Source organism: Oryzias latipes, chromosome 3 (genome assembly GCF_053564925.1).
Source record: "Oryzias latipes strain Hd-rR chromosome 3, Olatipes_Hd-rR_3.1".
In the NCBI taxonomy this organism is placed as follows: Eukaryota; Metazoa; Chordata; class Actinopteri; order Beloniformes; family Adrianichthyidae; genus Oryzias; species Oryzias latipes.
Window position 1 is genome coordinate 30,425,338 of NC_136239.1, and position 18,857 is coordinate 30,444,194.

The 18,857-nt window shown below is 41.4% G+C and overlaps 2 protein-coding genes across 5 annotated transcripts; both read right to left on the reverse strand.

Annotated features, from left to right (window-relative positions):
• Positions 1 to 1,811: 1,811 nt before the first annotated feature.
• Positions 1,812 to 2,753, reverse strand: nmbb (neuromedin Bb). Its single transcript, XM_004067280.3, has 3 exons — positions 2,489 to 2,753; positions 2,198 to 2,385; positions 1,812 to 2,103 (listed from the first exon to the last, which is right to left on the reverse strand). The coding sequence occupies exons 1-3, from the start codon at positions 2,736 to 2,738 to the stop codon at positions 2,050 to 2,052; spliced, it is 492 nt and encodes a 163-aa protein (XP_004067328.2). The 5' UTR covers positions 2,739 to 2,753; the 3' UTR covers positions 1,812 to 2,049.
• A 1,618-nt stretch (positions 2,754 to 4,371) lies between these two features.
• Positions 4,372 to 9,180, reverse strand: sec11a (SEC11 homolog A, signal peptidase complex subunit). 4 transcript variants are annotated; one of them, XM_078945267.1, is made up of 7 exons: positions 9,017 to 9,158; positions 8,859 to 8,938; positions 8,290 to 8,399; positions 6,698 to 6,847; positions 6,395 to 6,514; positions 5,095 to 5,152; positions 4,372 to 4,980 (listed from the first exon to the last, which is right to left on the reverse strand). In XM_078945267.1, exons 2-7 carry the CDS (start codon positions 8,907 to 8,909, stop codon positions 4,930 to 4,932), a joined length of 540 nt encoding a protein of 179 aa, XP_078801393.1. In that variant the 5' UTR covers positions 8,910 to 8,938; positions 9,017 to 9,158; the 3' UTR covers positions 4,372 to 4,929. The 4 variants fall into 4 exon arrangements, 3 of the variants coding, with proteins under 3 accessions (XP_078801393.1, XP_023809346.1, XP_078801394.1); XR_013655170.1 differs by adding an exon at positions 6,165 to 6,245 and having other exon boundaries at positions 4,664 to 4,980; positions 8,859 to 9,180; XM_023953578.2 differs by having other exon boundaries at positions 8,859 to 9,180.
• Between the last annotated feature and the right edge of the window lie 9,677 nt (positions 9,181 to 18,857).

The following is an 18,857-nucleotide window of genomic DNA, read 5'->3' on the forward strand; positions in this document are numbered from 1 at the left end:
ATAAAAGGCAGATATTTTTTTTCTGTTTTGTGTTATAATGAAGACTCACTCAATGATTGATATTTAATGAAAATATGCAAATAAAATGGACAACTCTCTTCCCAGTTCTAAACACAAAACTGTGAGTTTTTGCTTTAAAAAACATGTTAATTGCTCTGTCTTTCAACCACAAAAATTATGTTTATTGAATATGTATGTTTTTATTTCTGTGGGTATGATTTTTCTTTATAGGAATTTAAAATATTCCTTGTGTGGGATGACACAAAAATGGGTTAAATCTAGGCAAATAATAAAATAAAGTCCCAACCATATTTGAGCAACTTCAAGGTAAACAGAGGCTTTGGATGGAAATGCTTGGCTGAATTCCCTAAGGATGAGGAAGCACACGCTGGGACTGCTCGCAAACATCACCTTCTTCAACAGTTAATAATCAGAAACATGTTTGGATCTGCAGATTTCACTTATAATGTAAAAATGTATTCATTATTCCAATTAAACACCCATCTCAACTAAAAAGTTCACAGCAATAAATAGATAATTATAGCAACAAATTAAAAGGCATTATGCTAGATTTTACAAAAAGCTTAATTGTTTGCAATTTAAAACTAATGAGAAAAAAAAGCATCTGATGATGAAAACATGGGCAGCTTTTAAGAACAGGTGAATCGTGTGATGGATGAACAAATAAAAAAGCAGCAATAGTTTCCTAGATTTAGTCCCTCTTTTAAATTGTAAAATAAAATTGTGTGAAAGCTTTTGGTATCAGAAAAGCGTCTTCATTGAATTTTACCTGTGCAAAAACACTTTCATGCAACGTTTGTGCTCTAAAATTCCAGCATCTCCTGGCTGTTGTTCATCATAGGGGATAATGAATATAATACTTCTTGATTGTTCCTCAAAGCTTACAAGAACATATATATTAGTGCTGTCAGTTCTGAACATCAGTGCAAAACTGTGATGCTTGATGGCTTTAGAACTATGTGAAGTCATTTTAGGTTATAAATGCTGCCAGATTGGAAAACACATTTTCCTACAATGCAATCCGTTATATCAGTACCACAACAGCAGCTTGGAAAATGAGCTGATAGCTTGTAATTCTTTACTCAAGTTGTTTCGTTAAGCAAACAACGTTGATGTAAGACATTATGGTTTTTAATTCATTTTATTTACCTTTATGAGCACAAAGTTGCCAACGCAAAGAGTTATACAGACTGCACAACTGCTGACCGAACTAGAATTTGAGTAAATCCAGTCTCTCTCCAAGTTACATTCAGAACGTTAAAATGTCAAAATCAGCAGATGGGGCATTGTGGGGGAAGACACTGAAATAGTCTGCCTGAGATTAGCCCATGGCAAAGAATCTGCATGGAGCATCTCACTTCTCTATTGATCTGGAGAACAAATCATCCTGCAAATCTTCATACAAAGAGGCAGAGTTCAGAAGATATTGATTCCATGTGGAAATATTCAGGAAATGAAGAAGTATGATTTATGTAAGCTGCCCACATTTTTATTTATATAAGTGTTATTTTGAACTCTTAGAAACATGAAATGTCAGTGTCGTTGCACCTTTGTGCAGGAAAGTAATGGTTGATACGTTCACTGCTGGTTGTTTTTTTTAAAGTGTGCTAGTTTGAAAATTTTTACAGAACTCATGGGGTTTTGCTTTTATAAGTAAAATAGAATAATAAATCAAATTATTTTTTACTGATTAAACATTTAGAAATACATTTTAAATTCTTGCTGAGGGCAAGGGTGTTTTCTGTTGTGTTATTTAGAATTAGTTTAAATGCAGCACGTCACAGCCAACGCATTGCAAATAATTATTTTATTTCATATAAATAGCCAAAACTACAAAAAAAAGAAAGAAAAATAAAAAGAACAAAATGTGGTGAAAAAACTGTAATTGTTTGCAAATGAAAGATTATGACCGTTACAATAAATTACAATCATGATGAATAAAAGACTTGACGGTTTATTTCCCCTTTAGATTGTGATGCAGGCGACATCAGATCCAGGATGGTGCGCTCAGGTTTCCATCCTCCTGCATCACTTTCTGCTTTGCAAGTAATTTTCTAAGATCTTCATTAACAAGTCCGTCTCCTGAAACAGAGAACAGAGAGGAAACCTTGCATTAATTGAAGAGGAAATTCAAAGTTAAAGTAACAGACAGAAGAGGCTGTAGCTCCATCATCACCTCGTCTTTAGAGCGGCTGCCCTGCGTGTCCACATGCGCTTCCAGCGCCACGCGCAGGAACTCGTGGAATAGCTCTCCGAGCGCAGTCCGCTCCGTGGGGACGAGGAGATCCAGCGCGTCAGCACCCTGGTCCTCAGGTGAGGGCAGCAGAGGCGCATCCACCACACTCTTCTTGCCCATGAAATGTCCTAACCAAAACAAACGTCCAGTAACTTTCCAGCCTTGCGCGTAATAATAGCAGGAACTCAAATGTTGCCTAAGAATGAGGAAAATAAAATAAACTTTACTCACCCGTCGCCCAAAGATTGCCTCTTGGATTCACTTTGATTTTTGCTACTTTATTTCTAAGCTCCGTGAGGTCAAAACTAACCGCAGTGGTCAAAGACACGAAAGAAAACAACATAAGATACGTAAACAAGCCGCACTGGCAAACACCACTCAGTGTGAATCCTCTCATCTCAGCGCGGACTGCTGGACTGTCCTCCACAGAACAAACTTCAAGGGTCTCCTGGAAGTGATGAAGTGTTCGGACGCACCGCATTTTTATAGGCTCCTTGTCGGGGTGGGGTCTGTTTGTGTTGCGTGCGCCTTTCATTCAACCTGCACTGATGAAATCAGTCACTCTTTTTGTTGCAGCCTCCAATGAAACGTGTCTCTGTCTGTGCGTAATTTCAGCATCAGGGACTATACTTGATGAGCTCTTTGGGGTAGATTTTTTTCTCAGTGTGTGACACAATTATTTTATTTTAGAACAAACATTCTGGTTTCCTCAGGTTTTCTGTGTATAGCCTGTATGTAGCAGCAAGATCTAACCTCAAAACAGTTTTAAACACAGGTGCTCTGATGGTGCAAATACATTTGCTAGTGGTAACTTCATGCTCAACCCCCACCAATCCACCCCCAGCTCAGGCTCCAGGGGCAAGGCCTGGCCCCAAAGAGCAGCATGACATTTGGCCAGTTGCAACATGCTACTGTGGTCATCATCAGTCCTGGGAGGACAGGAGAACCTGCTGATTCTCACCGCTAATTTAGAGCTGATAAGACAGATGGCCTCTTCGTCACTTCAGGGTGCTAATGCTGAAGGTTTCGTGGAAGAGGTGTAGCTTCTGTCTTGCTCTTTAATAACCTTTCACATTAACACAAAGACTGAGATTTCGTAAAATTTGCACAGTTTTAATGTCAGTCTAATTAAAGGACCGGCGGAACATGGCAGCATCTCACTTCTACTCCTTACGAACAAAATACTGTTGCATTCCGACCCGTTTGTGGACACATGCATTGTTCTGTTCAGTTTGAATGGAAATCATTTATGCATGACAGGACTTCCTGGCAGTTCTAAGTAAATATATATCTAACCCTAACCCAGTCCTTTAAATATAGAAGTACTAGAACATTTGTTAATTTATAGAGCAGCAAATAGGTGGACTTTAAGTAACCAATACTTTCTCAAGGATTTAGAGTTTCTCAATCCTTAACTATTTATATATTTAACATTAGACCATAAGAATCATAGTAATACAAAAAATAATGACAATTACAGATCAACCTTAATATACAACTAGCTGTTATTTTGGCTTCTCTGTAGCACAATTATCTTTAAAGAATAGTGGGACTCCAATTTTTAGTGACATTACCACTGTTAACTGAGCAGGGGTCAGTTTATAAATTAACCTATAACCATTACAAGGTGAAAATAATAATGAAACTCTGCTGGTTATGTACTACGGCTCAAGTAAACAAATGTAGTCAAGCTCATTAAAAACAGACTTTCAGATTGAATCACATTCAAATCAACACTTAAAACACAAAGGCTGAAATAGTTCAGAAAACAATATTTCTTTAAAAATGTGGGCTACATTGATCAAATTCATACCACCGTCATTCAGGTTTAAAATGAGTCATGTTGAATTATTGTGTCCACATACGTTTCAAAACTTTTACTATTATAAATGTAAAATAATATAACTAAGTTTGATCATGTGTTTGAATGACTTGGAATTTAAAGACCGAAAAATACTTTAGAAATAACAGAAAAATAAGTATTTTTTTTTACAAGTAAATATTTTTTCTTTCCCTAATAAAAGCATAAAAAGTTCTATAACATTATCCCTTAACACCTTAACCAAAAACATTCTAACTGACAGGAATTTATTTAATAAATACAATACAGAGACTGCTTTAAAAGGGTCATTTTAATGAACGTGTTGTCTCAAAAAAACGGTGACACAAAACTTATTTTTTCCACTTAAAGATTTTTAAAGACAATATCACTCAGCAGAACAAGAGTGAACTTGAATGCTTGTTTGTAGCAATAACTACTGGTACTGTTAAACAGGGGCCAAAAAAATTAGACAAACATTTAATAAAATCATGTGTGGATGGTAACCAGGGTTTAGGTTTAATATTCATATTCAATTGTCATAAAATACTTCACATCCACCTGAAAACAATGACTCAACAACGAAAAACTGAAACGTAGTTTAATCTTAACAATGTGGCTTTACATTTGAAAAATAACAGATCAACCTTAAATTAAATCAAACTTAGTTCCCCACAAAAATATTTTAAAGCTCCAATTTTTTTTTCTGATGCAAACGCCCTATCCACTTTTCTACAAAACATTGAAACAAATGATACTAAAAAAGCCAGTCGCGCTTGACAAAGTCTAATGTCATTGTGTTTAGAAAGGCATGAGGTTTCCTGGACGTAGGCCCTGTTCGAGTGCTGGGACTTCACTCCCGGTGGACCAAGACGAACAGACCCAGCAAGAAGAGCACAGCGTACTACAGGAAGGAGACACAGTAAAAATAAATTACAGTCCATTCTTTACATTTCTAAGTCTTAATATTAAGGAAACCTTGTAAAATTAAATGATTTAACAGAAAGAACAAAGTTACCTTGAACTTGGGGTAATCATTCATGAGAATTGTGACAATTCCAATGTATGGCACAAACCTGGAGATGACAAAAATGGTACATAGATTTCTAACAAACAGTAACAACCTGAAATATTGAAGCTTACACCACAAAAAATAAAATAAAAAATCAATGTCTAAAAATAATGTTTTTGCTAGTTTAAATGATTTATTTACAAGATAATGTTGCTTTCTTTGTAGAGTTGTATGGATTATTAATGAGTCATTGGAATATTACCTAAAAAGGAGCAAAAGTGCACTCAGTTTGGAAATAAAAACAGTTTTTGAGCAAGGTACTCAAAAGAGAGGTTGACAAAAATAATCTTTCTTTAACCATTTAAAGCACGTGTCAAACTCGAGGCCCGTCATGTCATATGTGGTCCGCGAGAGCATACAAGTTTTTAATTTCCTAAAATGAAAAACAAAAATTGGTGTGTATTAATTCATATCTAGGGGGAATTGGACTTGAAATATCGGATTGGGCAACAATACATTAGGACTTAAACACTGTCCGCATAACCTAACCTGACAGAATCAAATTTCAAAGGATTTATGCTAGAGTAACAAGCAAACATGTTTTCTATCCAACTGTAACTGTCATTTAAAAAGTTATAATAAATAAATAAATGAGTTATTTAACACTAAGGAGTAGTTACGTTTATCTTTCATTACATTTAGTTACATGTATAAGTTATATCTGACCCTCTGAGGACAGCCAATATCCTGATGTGGCCCTCGGTGAAAATTAGTTAGTCACCCCTGATTTAAAGCAACTAAAATTACACTGTGGGTTTAGTGTGTATTTTATGTTGTGACACTTTTTCATCACAAAGATATTTTCATAGTCACAGAGCTGGAACACCTTGTAGCTGATGCTTCAACTCTCCTACTTTTTTTTTCCTGTCATGACCCAGAATCAAATTTTAGTTTGATTAGTTTTAAATTAGTTAAAATTTTTGGGTTGTGCATTGACAACACTGTGTCTTTGTGCTTCGTAACATTTTCCAAAAACCTTTAAACCTTAATATGTTTGTGTAGATCAGGAAACTAACCAAGAGCCGGTTGGTTTCAGTGTTGGTTTTTAAGATATCCCTGGCAAACCTGATGTTAGTTACCTAACAGCTAAGTGCTGCCTATAACAAGCAGAGAGATAGAGTTGGTTTGAAAACAAGGAAAACCCCTTGATAACTGCAGTCAAACAAAGGCGGCGTAACTAGTGATTATTATATACTTGATTATAGTAACTATCCCCTTCCCTCTTGCCTACAGAGAAGTTACATACCCCCTTGCTCGTCCCACCACGTCTTTTTTCTCCAACCAGTGTTGGCCCTGTTTGTACAGCCCTCTGTCATCAACCGCATTGTTGTCTCCTTTGGTCAAGAACTTAATGTCTCCATTTTCCCTGCGAACACAAATGAAACATGAAATTTCAACCACAAACAACAATATAGCTTCATATTTAATATTCTGTTTAAATAATCATTTGTGACGAGGTTCTCTGACATGTGAAAGAAACTCATCTCAAGACCAATTGGTGGATCTATCACACAAAAATCAAAATGATAAACAGCAATCTGAGGTTTACTTTTCATGAATCTTCAGTACTCTGTGTACTATTGGGATCTCTCTGCCTTCTATCCTGAACACAACAATCTCTCCAACCCTGATGGGATCCTCTACCCGATTGGTGAGAAACAAGAGGTCTCCTCTGTGGAATGCTGGCTCCATACTTCCACTGAAATGAAAAACAGGTAAGGAAAAAGTTAGAAAAATCTCTTTGCATTAATTACCATGAGACAATATACTTCGTTAATCAAATACAGTGAGACTTCCTTACTCTAAAGAGGTAACATTTTTCAGACTAAAGTAGTTTTGTTTCTGGCAGTATCTGGGGATCTCAAAAGTTAGGAGTTTTTTGTTAAGAGAGCCCAGGATTGCAACAAATTAAATAGAACCAAAGTTATGGGAACATCAATGCTAAACAAGTACAAATTAAAAAACAGTAAAAATTGAACAGAGAGACCAAAACCACTTAGTGGTAAGGAGAGAAGAGAAGCTGCGAACACAAGAGCTCATGTCACACAGGGAGACTAAAGACAAACCATCCTGCAAAACTTAAGATTCCCTGAACCATGCTGGACAGAGGAAAACCAGAAGAGAAAATGCACTCCCGTTCCTTCTATTAAATACACAAAAGTTATCAGTTGTACCTAAGAAAATTCCTTTTTAGTGGTTTTAACCTTTATTTTATACACAGCCAGAAATAAAAATGATTGGGTCATTTAGTGGAATATTAGTTTATCCCAACAAATCCATTAAATCCATCATTGCTGTTAATGAACAGTCTTTGTCTCATTAAGCGTACTGTGTATTAAAGGGCCACTCCGATAAAAACTTCTGTTTAATATGTTCTTGTGCCGTTTTGATCATGATGGAGGTCACATAAAAAGAAAATTGAGCTTAAAAATGTGTTTGAGTACTTCTTCATTCAAATCATTATGAACCAGGAGCAGACGAAAAATGCCATTTGAAAAAGCTTGAAGCTTTGACGTAGGTGTTGCAATCGGTGAACCACAAGCTCCCTGCTCCACTTCATTCTGATACATACACTTTCAGACATAGATCCATGTACGTCTTTGTTTTCCATGACTGAGCTGGCATCTGGGTGAAAACTGTACGGCTAGATTGCTCCTATATTGCTCACCATTTTTGTTGCACCAGTAATGTTAGGTTGATGTTTTGAGGGGCTATAAGCCAGGAGAGTTTTAGCCAACAGATGATGGGAAGCAGGGGCAGACTTACTTTCCGCAAAATTTGAGGCACATTTCTAATGAACTACTGCCGTTCTGCAGAAAATATATCCTAAAACAACCGTTTTTTTAATTTGTTTTTTGGCTAAAAATGGCCTAATAATAATTATTCTACTAGGAACGCTTTTACAACAGATCAAAAGATGATCAGAGTGGGACTTTACATTGATCAAAAGAAGATTTTTATTAAAATAATCTGATACAATTTAGCAACTGAATGGAAAAATTGTAATGAAGAGGAAAAATGATCTGACCCTAATTAATACCATCTTTTTTACAATGATAACGCACTAAAAGAGGCTAAACATAAAAAAATATATATAACAGTGCAGCAGAGAGCATAAAACACATGCTGCTTCGTTCTTACCTGAGAACAACTACTATTGGACTTTCACTGCCAGTAACAACCATCAGTCCCTTCCAGATCATCAAGGCAGAGGAAACAATCATACCAAAGTTCAGTACCTGGTAATAGAGCTACAAACACAAAAAAAGTAATTCTTCTTGTATGACACGTCACATTTTCAGCAAGTTTTACACACGTAAGAATTAGCCTTCTTTAAAATGAGTACATGGTCTTGTTGCGGTGACTTATAAGTTACATTACAGTAACTCAATCATAATAATAAAATTGTTGGCATACTAACATTTACCATCTGGCGACAAACTAACGGTCCATGTTTGTTTCAAAGAGGGCAACAGTTAGCTAAGTGTACTCACACTCACAGTTGCTGCTAAACGAAATGTTTTCGAAACATTTCTATAAATTATATTAATTTAAAGGGCAATTTAAAACACAAACGTTCACAAAAGTGTTCATATTGGAGGTCGCAGAACTGGTACGATTTCCGCACTGGGAAAAAGCACTCGGTGGCTAGCTATATTAGCATTCAGCTACAAAGAGAGGAGGTAAGCAACACCACGAGCGGTTCCTACCTGCCGCTTATTCATGCGACGAACATCGTCAAGGAAGTCTAACGATAACATTTTGTTGTTGTTGTTGCTAATGCTACGGTCTAGAAAAAGATGGAAAATTACTATAGCACATTTAAAGCAACGAGCATTTAGATGCGCGGGCGAGCACTGTAACTTGCATCCGAATCTTCCGGGTGCGCACTTCCGGAAGTCCCGCCCCGCGTTGGCGGTGTGTTGAGGTGTCGCTTTGAGATACGAGAACTCGAAGTGGAGGGAGTGGGGGATTTCTCAAACGGTTAAAACAAACAAAAACAATCAGACAACCGTTTCCTTCGCTTCGTCCTGTCTTCTCGAATGTCGAAAGACGTTAAAGTCCCAGTTTGATCATCTTTTGATCTATTTTCAAAGGGTTACCAGTGGTCTTTTAATTATGATTATGCCGTTTAAAAAAAAGACATAACCCAAACCGTCTATTTTTTGTAAGGAAATAATTTTAGGAAATAATTTCTGCTAAACAGCGGGAGGTCATTACATTTTTTTGCCTCTGAGTTGTGGGCAGGGCTGTTGTAGTAAGCCTGCCCTTACTTCCCGTCATCCTTTGTTTACACCCTCTCCCGTTAGCTGACACGCCCACACATTCCCATTGCAGTTGTGTTTTTTATTGCATACCTAAAAGTACATCCTTGTAAAATGGAATAATGTGCAATAAAGTTGATAAAAAAATAAATAAAAAAAGCCCTCACATTCCCAGCCAGGTGAAACAAAAATGTCGACCAATACCAGAGCCATCGAACTATACAGTTTTGAGCCAGCTCGGACAAAATATTTTTTGTCCCTTTGTACCTCTTTGAAGAAACAATACAATAATCTCACATCAAACAAATGAATAACTCCTTATCTTCATGGACAAATTCTCCTCTAATTTCCAAAAGAGACTGCAGTTTAGCATGTCAAGATTGATGACCACACAAATTTGTAACCATGCAGATCTTTCTGAGTGCTGACTCATCAGTGGGGATGTTACACTTCACCTTTTAATCCTGTATGTGGTACTTTTTGGGGAAAAGCCTGTCGTATATGAATGCTAGTTTTTCCCCGATTGAAAAATGCATATTGGATTGCTCAGAGAGAAAATTCTTAATGATGTCTGATATACATGAAATTGAAGGGGTGATGGTGAATGTAGTCAGTGGGTATGCGCCACAGGTTGGCTGTGAGTTAGAAGTGAAGGAGAGATTCTGGAGTGAGTTGGATGAGGTCATAGAGAGTTTTCCCAGAGGAGAGAGAGTTGTTATTGGAGCAGACTTTAATGGGCATGTTGGTGAGGGCAACAGAGGTGATGAGGAGGTGATGGGCAGGTTTGGTGTGAAGGAAAGGAATCTGGAGGGACAGATGGTGGTGGACTTTGCGAAGAGGATGGAAATGGCTGTAGTCAACACTTACTTCCAGAAGAGAGAGGAACATAGAGTGACATACAGAAGTGGAGGTAGGAGTACTCAGGTGGACTACATCCTATGTAGACGAGGTCATTTGAGAGAGGTTAATGACTGCAAAGTGGTGGTAGGAGAGAGTGTAGCCAGACAGCACCGCATGGTGGTGTGTAAGATGACTCTGGAGGTCAGGAAGAAGAAGAGAGGGAAAACAGAAAAGAAGACCAAGTGGTGGAAGCTACAGAATGAAGAAACTTGTGAGGAATTTAGGCAGAAGTTGAGGCAGGTCCTGGGTGGTCAGGATGAGCTTCCAGAGGACTGGGAAACTACAGCAGAGATTATCAGGGAAACAGGTAGGAAGGTGCTAGGTGTGTCATCTGGAAAGAGGAAAGACGGTAAAGAGACTTGGTGGTGGAATGAGGAAGTACAGGAATGCGTCCAGAGGAAGAGGTTGGCTAAAAGGAAGTGGGATGTAGAAAGGACTGAGGAAGGTAGACAGGAGTACAAGGAAGCGCAGCGTAAAGTGAAGAGAGAGGTGGCAAAGGCCAAACAGAAAGCTTACGATGAGCTATATGACAGGTTAGACACAAAGGAAGGAGAGAAGGACTTGTACAGGCTAGCCAGACAGAGAGACAGAGATGGGAAGGACTGCAACAGATAAGGGTGATTAAGGACAGAGATGGAAAGGTGCTAACAACCCAAGAGAGTGTACAGAAAAGATGGAAGGAGTATTTTGAGGAGCTGATGAACGAGGAAAATGACAGGGAAAGAAGGGAGGAAGATGTGGTTGTTGTGGAGCAGGAAGTAGCAGAGATTGGAAAGGATGAGGTTAGGAAGGCTCTGAAAAGGATGAAGAGCGGAAAGGCCGTTGGTCCTGATGACGTACCTGTGGAGGTATGGAAGTGCCTAGGAGAGACAGCAGTGGAATTTCTAACAAGGTTGTTCAATAGGATTTTAGAGAGTGAGAAGATGCCTGAGGAATGGAGGAGAAGCGTTCTGGTCCCAATCTTTAAGAACAAGGGTGACACGCAGAACTGCAGCAACTATAGAGGAATAAAGTTGATGAGCCACACAATGAAGCTGTGGGAAAGAGTAGTGGAAGCCAGGCTTAGGAAGAAGGTGGAGATTTGTGAGCAGCAGTATGGTTTCATGCCCCGTAAGAGCACCACTGATGCCATTTTTGCTTTGAGAATGTTGATGGAAAAGTACAGAGAAGATCAGAAGGAGCTGCATTGTGTGTTCGTAGATTTAGAGAAGGCGTATGACAGGGTGCCGAGGGAGGAGCTGTGGTACTGTATGAGGTCGTCTGGAGTGGCAGAAAAGTATGTCAGAGTAGTTCAGGACATGTATGAGAAAAGTATGACGGTGGTGAGATGTGCTGTAGGTCAGACAGAGGAGTTCAAGGTGGAGGTGGGACTACACCAAGGATCAGCTTTGAGTCCTTTTTTGTTTGCTATGCTGATGGACAGGCTGACAGACGAGGTAAGACAGGAATCTCCCTGGACAATGATGTTTGCGGATGACATTGTAATTTGCAGTGAGAGTAGAGAGCAGGTGGAGGAACAGCTAGAGAGGTGGAGGTTTGCTCTGGAAAGAAGAGGTATGAAGGTCAGTCGTAGTAAGACAGAATACATGTGTCTGAACGAGAGGGATCAAGGTAGAAGCGTTAGGTTACAGGGGACTGAGGTGAAGAAGGTGCAGGAGTTTTAGTACTTGGGGTCAACAGTTCAGTGTGATGGGGATTGTGGAAAAGAGGTGAAGAGGCGAGTGCAGGCAGGTTGGAGCGGGTGGAGGAAAGTGTCAGGAGTGTTGTGTGACAGAAGAGTGCCAGCAAGACTCAAAGGAAAGGTGTACAAGACAGTGGTGAGACCAGCTCTGCTCTATGGGTTAGAGACGGTAGCAGTGAGACAGAGACAAGAGGCTGAGATGGAGGTAGCGGAGATGAAGATGTTGAGGTTCTCCTTAGGAGTGACCAGGTTAGACAGGATAAGGAACGAGTACATCAGAGGGACGGCTCATGTTGCCTGTGTTAGCGACAAAGTCAGAGAAGCCAGACTGAGATGGTTTGGACATGTTCAGAGGAGGGATAGTGGATATATTGGTAGAAGGATGTTGGAGATGGAGCTGCCTGGCAGGAGGGCAAGAGGACGGCCAAAGAGGAGATACATGGATGTCTTAACAGAGGACATGAAGTTGGCTAATGTTAGGGTAGAAGATGTCCATGATAGAGTGAGGTGGAAAAGGATGATTCGCTGTGGCGACCCCTGATGGGAAAAGCCGAAAGAGAAAGAAGTCTGATATACATGTCATTTAATGGTAAATTGAAAACTAAGTGTATTCACAGTTCACAGTAGTGTTGTTTTTGTTCTTCGTTATATTTTGTAAAATTACCAAAACTGAAAACAAAACTTGTGCAAGGTAACATTTATTTTTGACTTTTGGGTCTTTGGTCAGGCTTACCCACGTGCCTTTGGAGCACCACGTAATTATTTATTTAACCTAATGGCAATATTGATCTTTTATAGCCTTTTTCACTTGCTCATATTTTTGCAAGAATAACTGATTTGAGTAAATTGACAGTTACCTTGAAAATAAAAGATTTCAGCTCTGCATGCAGTACGTGCCTGATGCATGAATGAGCAAGCACAGGAAAAACGGCAGGTGTCTACACCGCAGAGTTGAGTTACTCATTAACCTCTTTTTCTTTTATTCTTTTTCTTTCTAAGCCAATGGCTACAATCAGAATCCACAGTATAACTGTGTTTAGAGGCAGATTTATGCAATGTGAAAGAATCTATAGCAAAAAGGAGCAGGATGCATACACAAACACACTTGACTGACCAAAGGCTACAGAGGAAAACACAGCGGTTCACTATGGTATAGTGTGAAAAGTAATGACCAAGGACTTACTTATGTGCTAGTAGGTCGTTAAACCTATATTGGAAACCACACATTTCTACAAATAATGGCAAATACTACATATGCAGAGTTCATGCACAGATTATGTCCATTTTGTTGTTTTTCAATTATTGACAGTATCTGTTTCTCCTGTCCTGAAGTCTATGCAGGCTGTTATCAGGTAATGTTAACATACAGATCACCATGTGATTCTTGATTTTATTTTACTTTAATCTAGCATACAAAATTCACGATTCACAACACAAGTCATGTGAGATCTATGAATGTAAAATGCTTTGCACTCTTCTGGACAAGAGGGTCGTCCCACTAATGTTGTTCAATTGGCGTTAAAACTGAAAAAAAATACAAAATGTCACTTTCAACTCGTTAAAGGTGAACACTATGTTAACCAGAAATAATTGAGAACAGCTTACCATAACCTTGATGAACTTGATGATTAAAGTGCAGGAAACAGACAAAATGCATAATATCTCTTTGATTGATTTCAAATTACAGGGAGATGTCCAAAATAGATGTCCAAAACATCTACACTGCAAGGTTGATATGAACAACCCTTTCTTCTTAAACTGATGTTTTTAATTCTTTTATTTTATTTTAACAATCATTTGCATTGTGTGTCTTGTTGTTAGGATTTATATGTTTAAATTATAAATTATTTCATGTTTTCCACTGCAACAAAATATATACAAAGACAACACTGATTGCATGTTGATTTAGCCTTTAGGGCCTGTGAGAGAAAATACTAAAAGATATGTATCAGAATGGCATTATTTCATAGTCAGCAAAACCTTCCTGTGACACGACAGATTAACACGGCAGTAACGGTCAATTTAGCAACCACTGGCAATGTGCGACTTTTGGAAGAGTGGAGATAAAACTTATTTCCAAATGTCAGCTAGTCTGTGGCATTTAAGAATGTGTGATCCTTTTCATTTAATCTGCCTAAATGGTCACAACCACATTGGCCTACTGATGCTAATTGAGGTGAGTTAGATACAACAATGTGAGGTCAGAATTACTGCTTGTTCACACTACACTGCCCGGCTTGAACGTCTTTTTTCCCTCTTCGCTTTTTACTTGATTTTCTCATTTCTGTTCTCGCTGCGTATATTCTAATACAGCCATGTGCATTTTGTTTACATTTTCTATTTTTGCCAATAGTCCAAGAGCCATAATAAGTGTTAAAATTGTCTAAAGGAATCGACTTGAGCCTATTTTTACTTGTTGGTATCTAATGGAGCCGAATGTGAGTTTGAATGCTATAAATGTGTTTAAAGTGCTCAAAATTTGCATGCTGAGTAGAAGACTTTCATATTAACTTAACATTAAATCTTATTAAAGGTAATGAGAATCACTTTGCCCAGACTGTACATGAAAAATTTCAACAGTTAAGGACTGACAATTCTTTCATTTTCTGGATCTTATCATGGGTATTAATGCTTTACGGCATTTTATCAGAGTTACTCACAATGAGGAGCTGTGCCAATACATCTTTTTGCTGTAATTTTTCCATTTCTTTCATAACTTTAGTTTTAAATAACTTACAGGACATTTCTGAATCAAAGTTTTTCTCATTTCTGTCCCTGCACCACTTAAGTGTTTCAGATTTTTTTTTTTTTTTAAGCAGTTCCAAATTTTCTTTTGTTTGCTGGTGTTGAACATGATTCTGCGCTTTTTCGGCAGACTTAATAAAGTCGTCTTTCTCACAGTAAGAAGACACTAATCTCCTTGGATGGATTCATTTGCTTGTTACGTAATTTTCCACTTGCTCATGCTTTTTACTCGTTTATTTTTCCATGAGTGGCATGGAGATTGAGCTAACAGCAGGTGGCAGAAGTGCTGTGCCATGACTGCCCTAATTTTTTTCCACATTGGTGCCATGCTGAAGTCACTGACCAAACAAATGAAAGTAATGAGTGGAGGGTTACATTCAAGTAACCGACAGTATCATTCAGAATGAAGTAAGTTAACTCACTTGGTTTTTTTCATGTCCAGCCAAAATAGCTTTCATTGTTTTATAAGGCTATTATTGCTACCACTAAGGGTCTAATAAATATTGGACAGGATTTCTGGACTGCTATTTTTTTACAAATCCTGAATTCTGAGGGGTGGGGTTATATAGGGGGGGGGGGTATTCTGTAATTAGGGGTTGGATAAATGTGCTTCTTCCCACTCCCTTTCAAGCAAATCAAACTCTATCTTACAATCATATTTTTGTCTCATGTATGTGGATTGGTATCCCTTGTGCTATCTTAGATGACCCCACCCTTACATTGACGTGTTATTCCTACCATGACAAAGGTGGATAAAGGTGGAAAGATTTCATATAATCCATGGACACCAGTGAGGTTCACAAATCATTGAAGAAAAACAGTTCAGAGCACTGTTTAGTGGGTCTAGATGACCCAACTTCCAACGTTAAAGTGCCTAGGATAGCACAAGGGTTACAAGAGTAATTATAGCTATTCATAGAGGTCCACTAATTATTGTGTATAAAATCGTTTTCTTTTGTTTATTCTAAATTAATTTATGAATTAATATCATAAATAGATGTGATAGATGTACACAATTTTTTTTATTTTTTTTTAACTTGTCCTGTCCAACAGCTAGGCAGGCAGATGAGAGCTGAGGGCCTCTTGTGTTGGACATATTTTACTTTAACAAGAGGGGTTATTAATCTTCAGACAAACCAAAGGTATGACTGAACAAACCCCTTTTGTAATTGAGGCCAAACTTTTATTCATTTCAACCATGATTGAAAATCTTTGGTGTTGGACCGGACGAAAAAGGAAAGAAGGGATGAAGAGGGAGGGATGTCAGAGGGGGGGGGGGGGGGTGATAGTGAGAGGGGGAGGTAAGACCATGAAGCAGCATAAAGCAGACAGGTTTACTGGTTGTTTATCATTACGGTACAGTTCAAATGTAGTACAAAAAGGGCGGGGCCTGTTCACACACACTCAAATATTATCAACACACCTGCTAGCTGCAAAAAATGTTCACATGTCAACATGTACACAAAACAGATAGTGTTCACGAACGCATACCTATGCCTTTAAACCAACTAGTGTGAAATCTTTCATTCATTCAATCATGCAAACTATAAGTGCAAAGTGAGCTAACACCTGTGCTCAGGTGAGTGTTTATGTTCTTCTAAAATGGATGGTGGAATGTGAAAAGAAGGAGGAGGAGCGCCCAGCCACCCCCACACCCAGACCCCCGCCACAGCAGCAGCGGCAGCCGGAATTCCCCCAACGCCACACGGGAACAGGCAGGGAACGACCGCCCCCCGGGCGACCAAGACCGCCACCCAGGCCAGGGCCAGCAGGACCGCCGCGAGGCCCCCAGAGCCAGAGAGCAGGGAGGCGCGGAGGGAAAGAGAGCGCCGCCCCAGCCCAGCCAGGAAAGCAGCCCCCCCGCCGCGCCGGAAGAGCCCAACGCACCGGAGAAGGACGCCCACAGCCCCAGACGAGCACCCCACCACCACCCAGGAGTTCCGGGCATCCCCCCGCTCCAACCCCAGGTACGAGCCAGGACCCCCCAAGGGAGACCCGCTCCGCACTCCAGGCAGCCACCCACACGGCCCACGGTTGGTCCAGGGAGGAGCAAGGCAGGGGCCCGCCGCCCCCGCCCAGGAGGGGGGAACCCCGGGGAAAAAAGGGTGGCCCACAAGGGGTGTTATAAATATGGCCCGACCAGGCTCGGCCATGTTGGAAGTTTGGCGGGGCCCAGCGCCCAGGGGCAAGGACCAGGACCCACCCCCCAGGGACACGAACACCCCCGGCTCAGGTGTAATATGAACCCCCCCACCGTGCGGAGAGAGCACCGCCGGGCCCAGGGAGCTGGCACCCAAGGGACACGGCCACCATCGCCAAGGGGCCCGCACCCCCCACCAGGGAAGGGGTAGGGGACAGATGGACCCAGGTCCCACCTTCCTTGCAAAATGTGTGTGCGTGTATGTGTGTATGAGAGGGTGTGTGTGTGCATGTGTGTGTGTTTACGTTGGAATGTATATATTGAAGGGGGAGGGGTGTGTGTACTAAGGAGGGTGCAGTTAAAATTGGCGAGTAGGGCACTAGGGGGACATCTCCTGATTACTCACAGTGATGTCCCCTCACCCTCCCCACCAAGGGGCCCTAAATGTCTAAGGTGCGGTTAAAATTGGCGGGTAGGGTGCCAGGAGGACATCTGCTGCTTGCTTGCAGTGATGTCCAAGCACCCCCCCTACCAAGGACCCTTCATGTCTAAGGTGCAAATAAAACCGAAAGAGGGGGGGGCCCACTCCATACGGCAACCATAGGAGGGGGGCCACTGCCAAGTAGCCCCCCCCCAAGGCGCATCGCAGGCTAGACCCCCCACCCCCTCACCCTAATATGAGGTTATATGAGGAAGGGGGTAAGTTGGGGACAGCTGGTAGACTGTCCCCCGGTGGTCAAACAGCTGTCCCCCAGCCCCCCCCCCCCCCAGCAAAGAGGCCAGGGCCACCCAGCCCAGGGGCCCCACCCCCGGAGGCGCCGACACCCCAGGCCCGGCACCACCCACCCCACACAGAGAGAGAGGAGCCAGAGAGCGCCGCCCCCCCCCGGAGCAAGCCCAGGCCCCCACCCCCAGACGCCGGCCCAAGAGGAGCTCTGGTCAGGCCTTGACGGGACCGAGGAGGCCAACCGGCCGAGGCAACCACTGATTGCCTCAGCGGAGACCCCGACCCGTTAGCCCCCCCGACCCGTACCAATAATGGGCCCCCCCCCTCCCCCCCAGAACGCCCCCCCACAGGACAGGGCCGACAAGCCCCCCACCCTACCCCACCCCAGACCCCGCAGCCGAAGCGGATGACACCCAGAGCGACCGGGGGCCCCGAGAGGGTTGTCCCGTCCCGTCCCAGAGCCAGGGAAGGGCCGATCCCAGCCCCAGGTGCAGATGGGCAGCCCATCCGGCGCCGCTGGGCCCCCCCCCCCCGAGCAGGGCCCCCCGCCAACCCCCCCCAGCGCAGGCAAAGGGACCACCCCCCCAAGCCAAGCCAGACCACCACCCCACCCCCCCACCACGCACCCCCACACCCAAGCCCAGAGGACCACGCAGCGCCCCAGCCCGCCCCACCCAGGCACCGGACCCGACCCCCCGACCAACGGAGCCCCCACCGCCCCCGCCAGGCACCGGAGGCCCCGGCCCCCACCCCAAACCACGGCAGAAGGGCAAGGAGCAGCGACGACCAAGCCCCCCACCCCTTAAGTCATGGGGTCAACCACAGGAGACCAGAGAGACCGAATTCTTTCAAAGTTACTTGAGCTTTGGGCTGACATTTTTTCCAAGCTGATATGATCAAACAGCAGATTTCTATGTTGACTTATGTTTATATTTTTCTTGTTTTTCCAATTTATTAAAATAGTTTTTTTGGCAATACAAAGAGTTGTGAAAATGATAGATGCTAATCCTTCTTCTATATCGATGGCACTCATGTACACATTTTTTTATTGTCTCTTCCTTTAGGTTTATTGCTGAGAATTGCTTGAAATAAGCCAATTCATCAATAAATGTAATAAACGAGTAAGTCAATATGGATTTGATTATAGAAGCTTGTAGAAAACAAATGTAATAAAGGAAAACCACTACAATGGAACTTGTGACATTTTTTACAACCTGCGTCAGTTTGTTCTTATTTTCACTTTCGTGATTT

Bases quoted from the DNA above. Each gene is read 5' to 3' on its own strand.
- sec11a (XM_023953578.2), bottom strand. From the start codon at position 8,909: ATGTTATCGTTAGACTTCCTTGACGATGTTCGTCGCATGAATAAGCGG. The intron at 8,400-8,858 runs GTAGGAACCGCT...TTGTGTTTGTAG, and splicing joins GTCGCATGAATAAGCGGCAG to CTCTATTACCAGGTACTGAA. The intron at 5,153-6,394 runs GTATGTAACTTC...TGTCATCTCCAG, and splicing joins GTGGTGGGACGAGCAAGGGG to GTTTGTGCCATACATTGGAA.
- nmbb (XM_004067280.3), bottom strand. From the start codon at position 2,738: ATGCGGTGCGTCCGAACACTTCATCACTTCCAGGAGACCCTTGAAGTT. The intron at 2,386-2,488 runs GTGAGTAAAGTT...TGTTTTGGTTAG, and splicing joins AGGCAATCTTTGGGCGACGG to GACATTTCATGGGCAAGAAG. The intron at 2,104-2,197 runs GTGATGATGGAG...TCTCTGTTTCAG, and splicing joins GCAGCCGCTCTAAAGACGAG to GAGACGGACTTGTTAATGAA.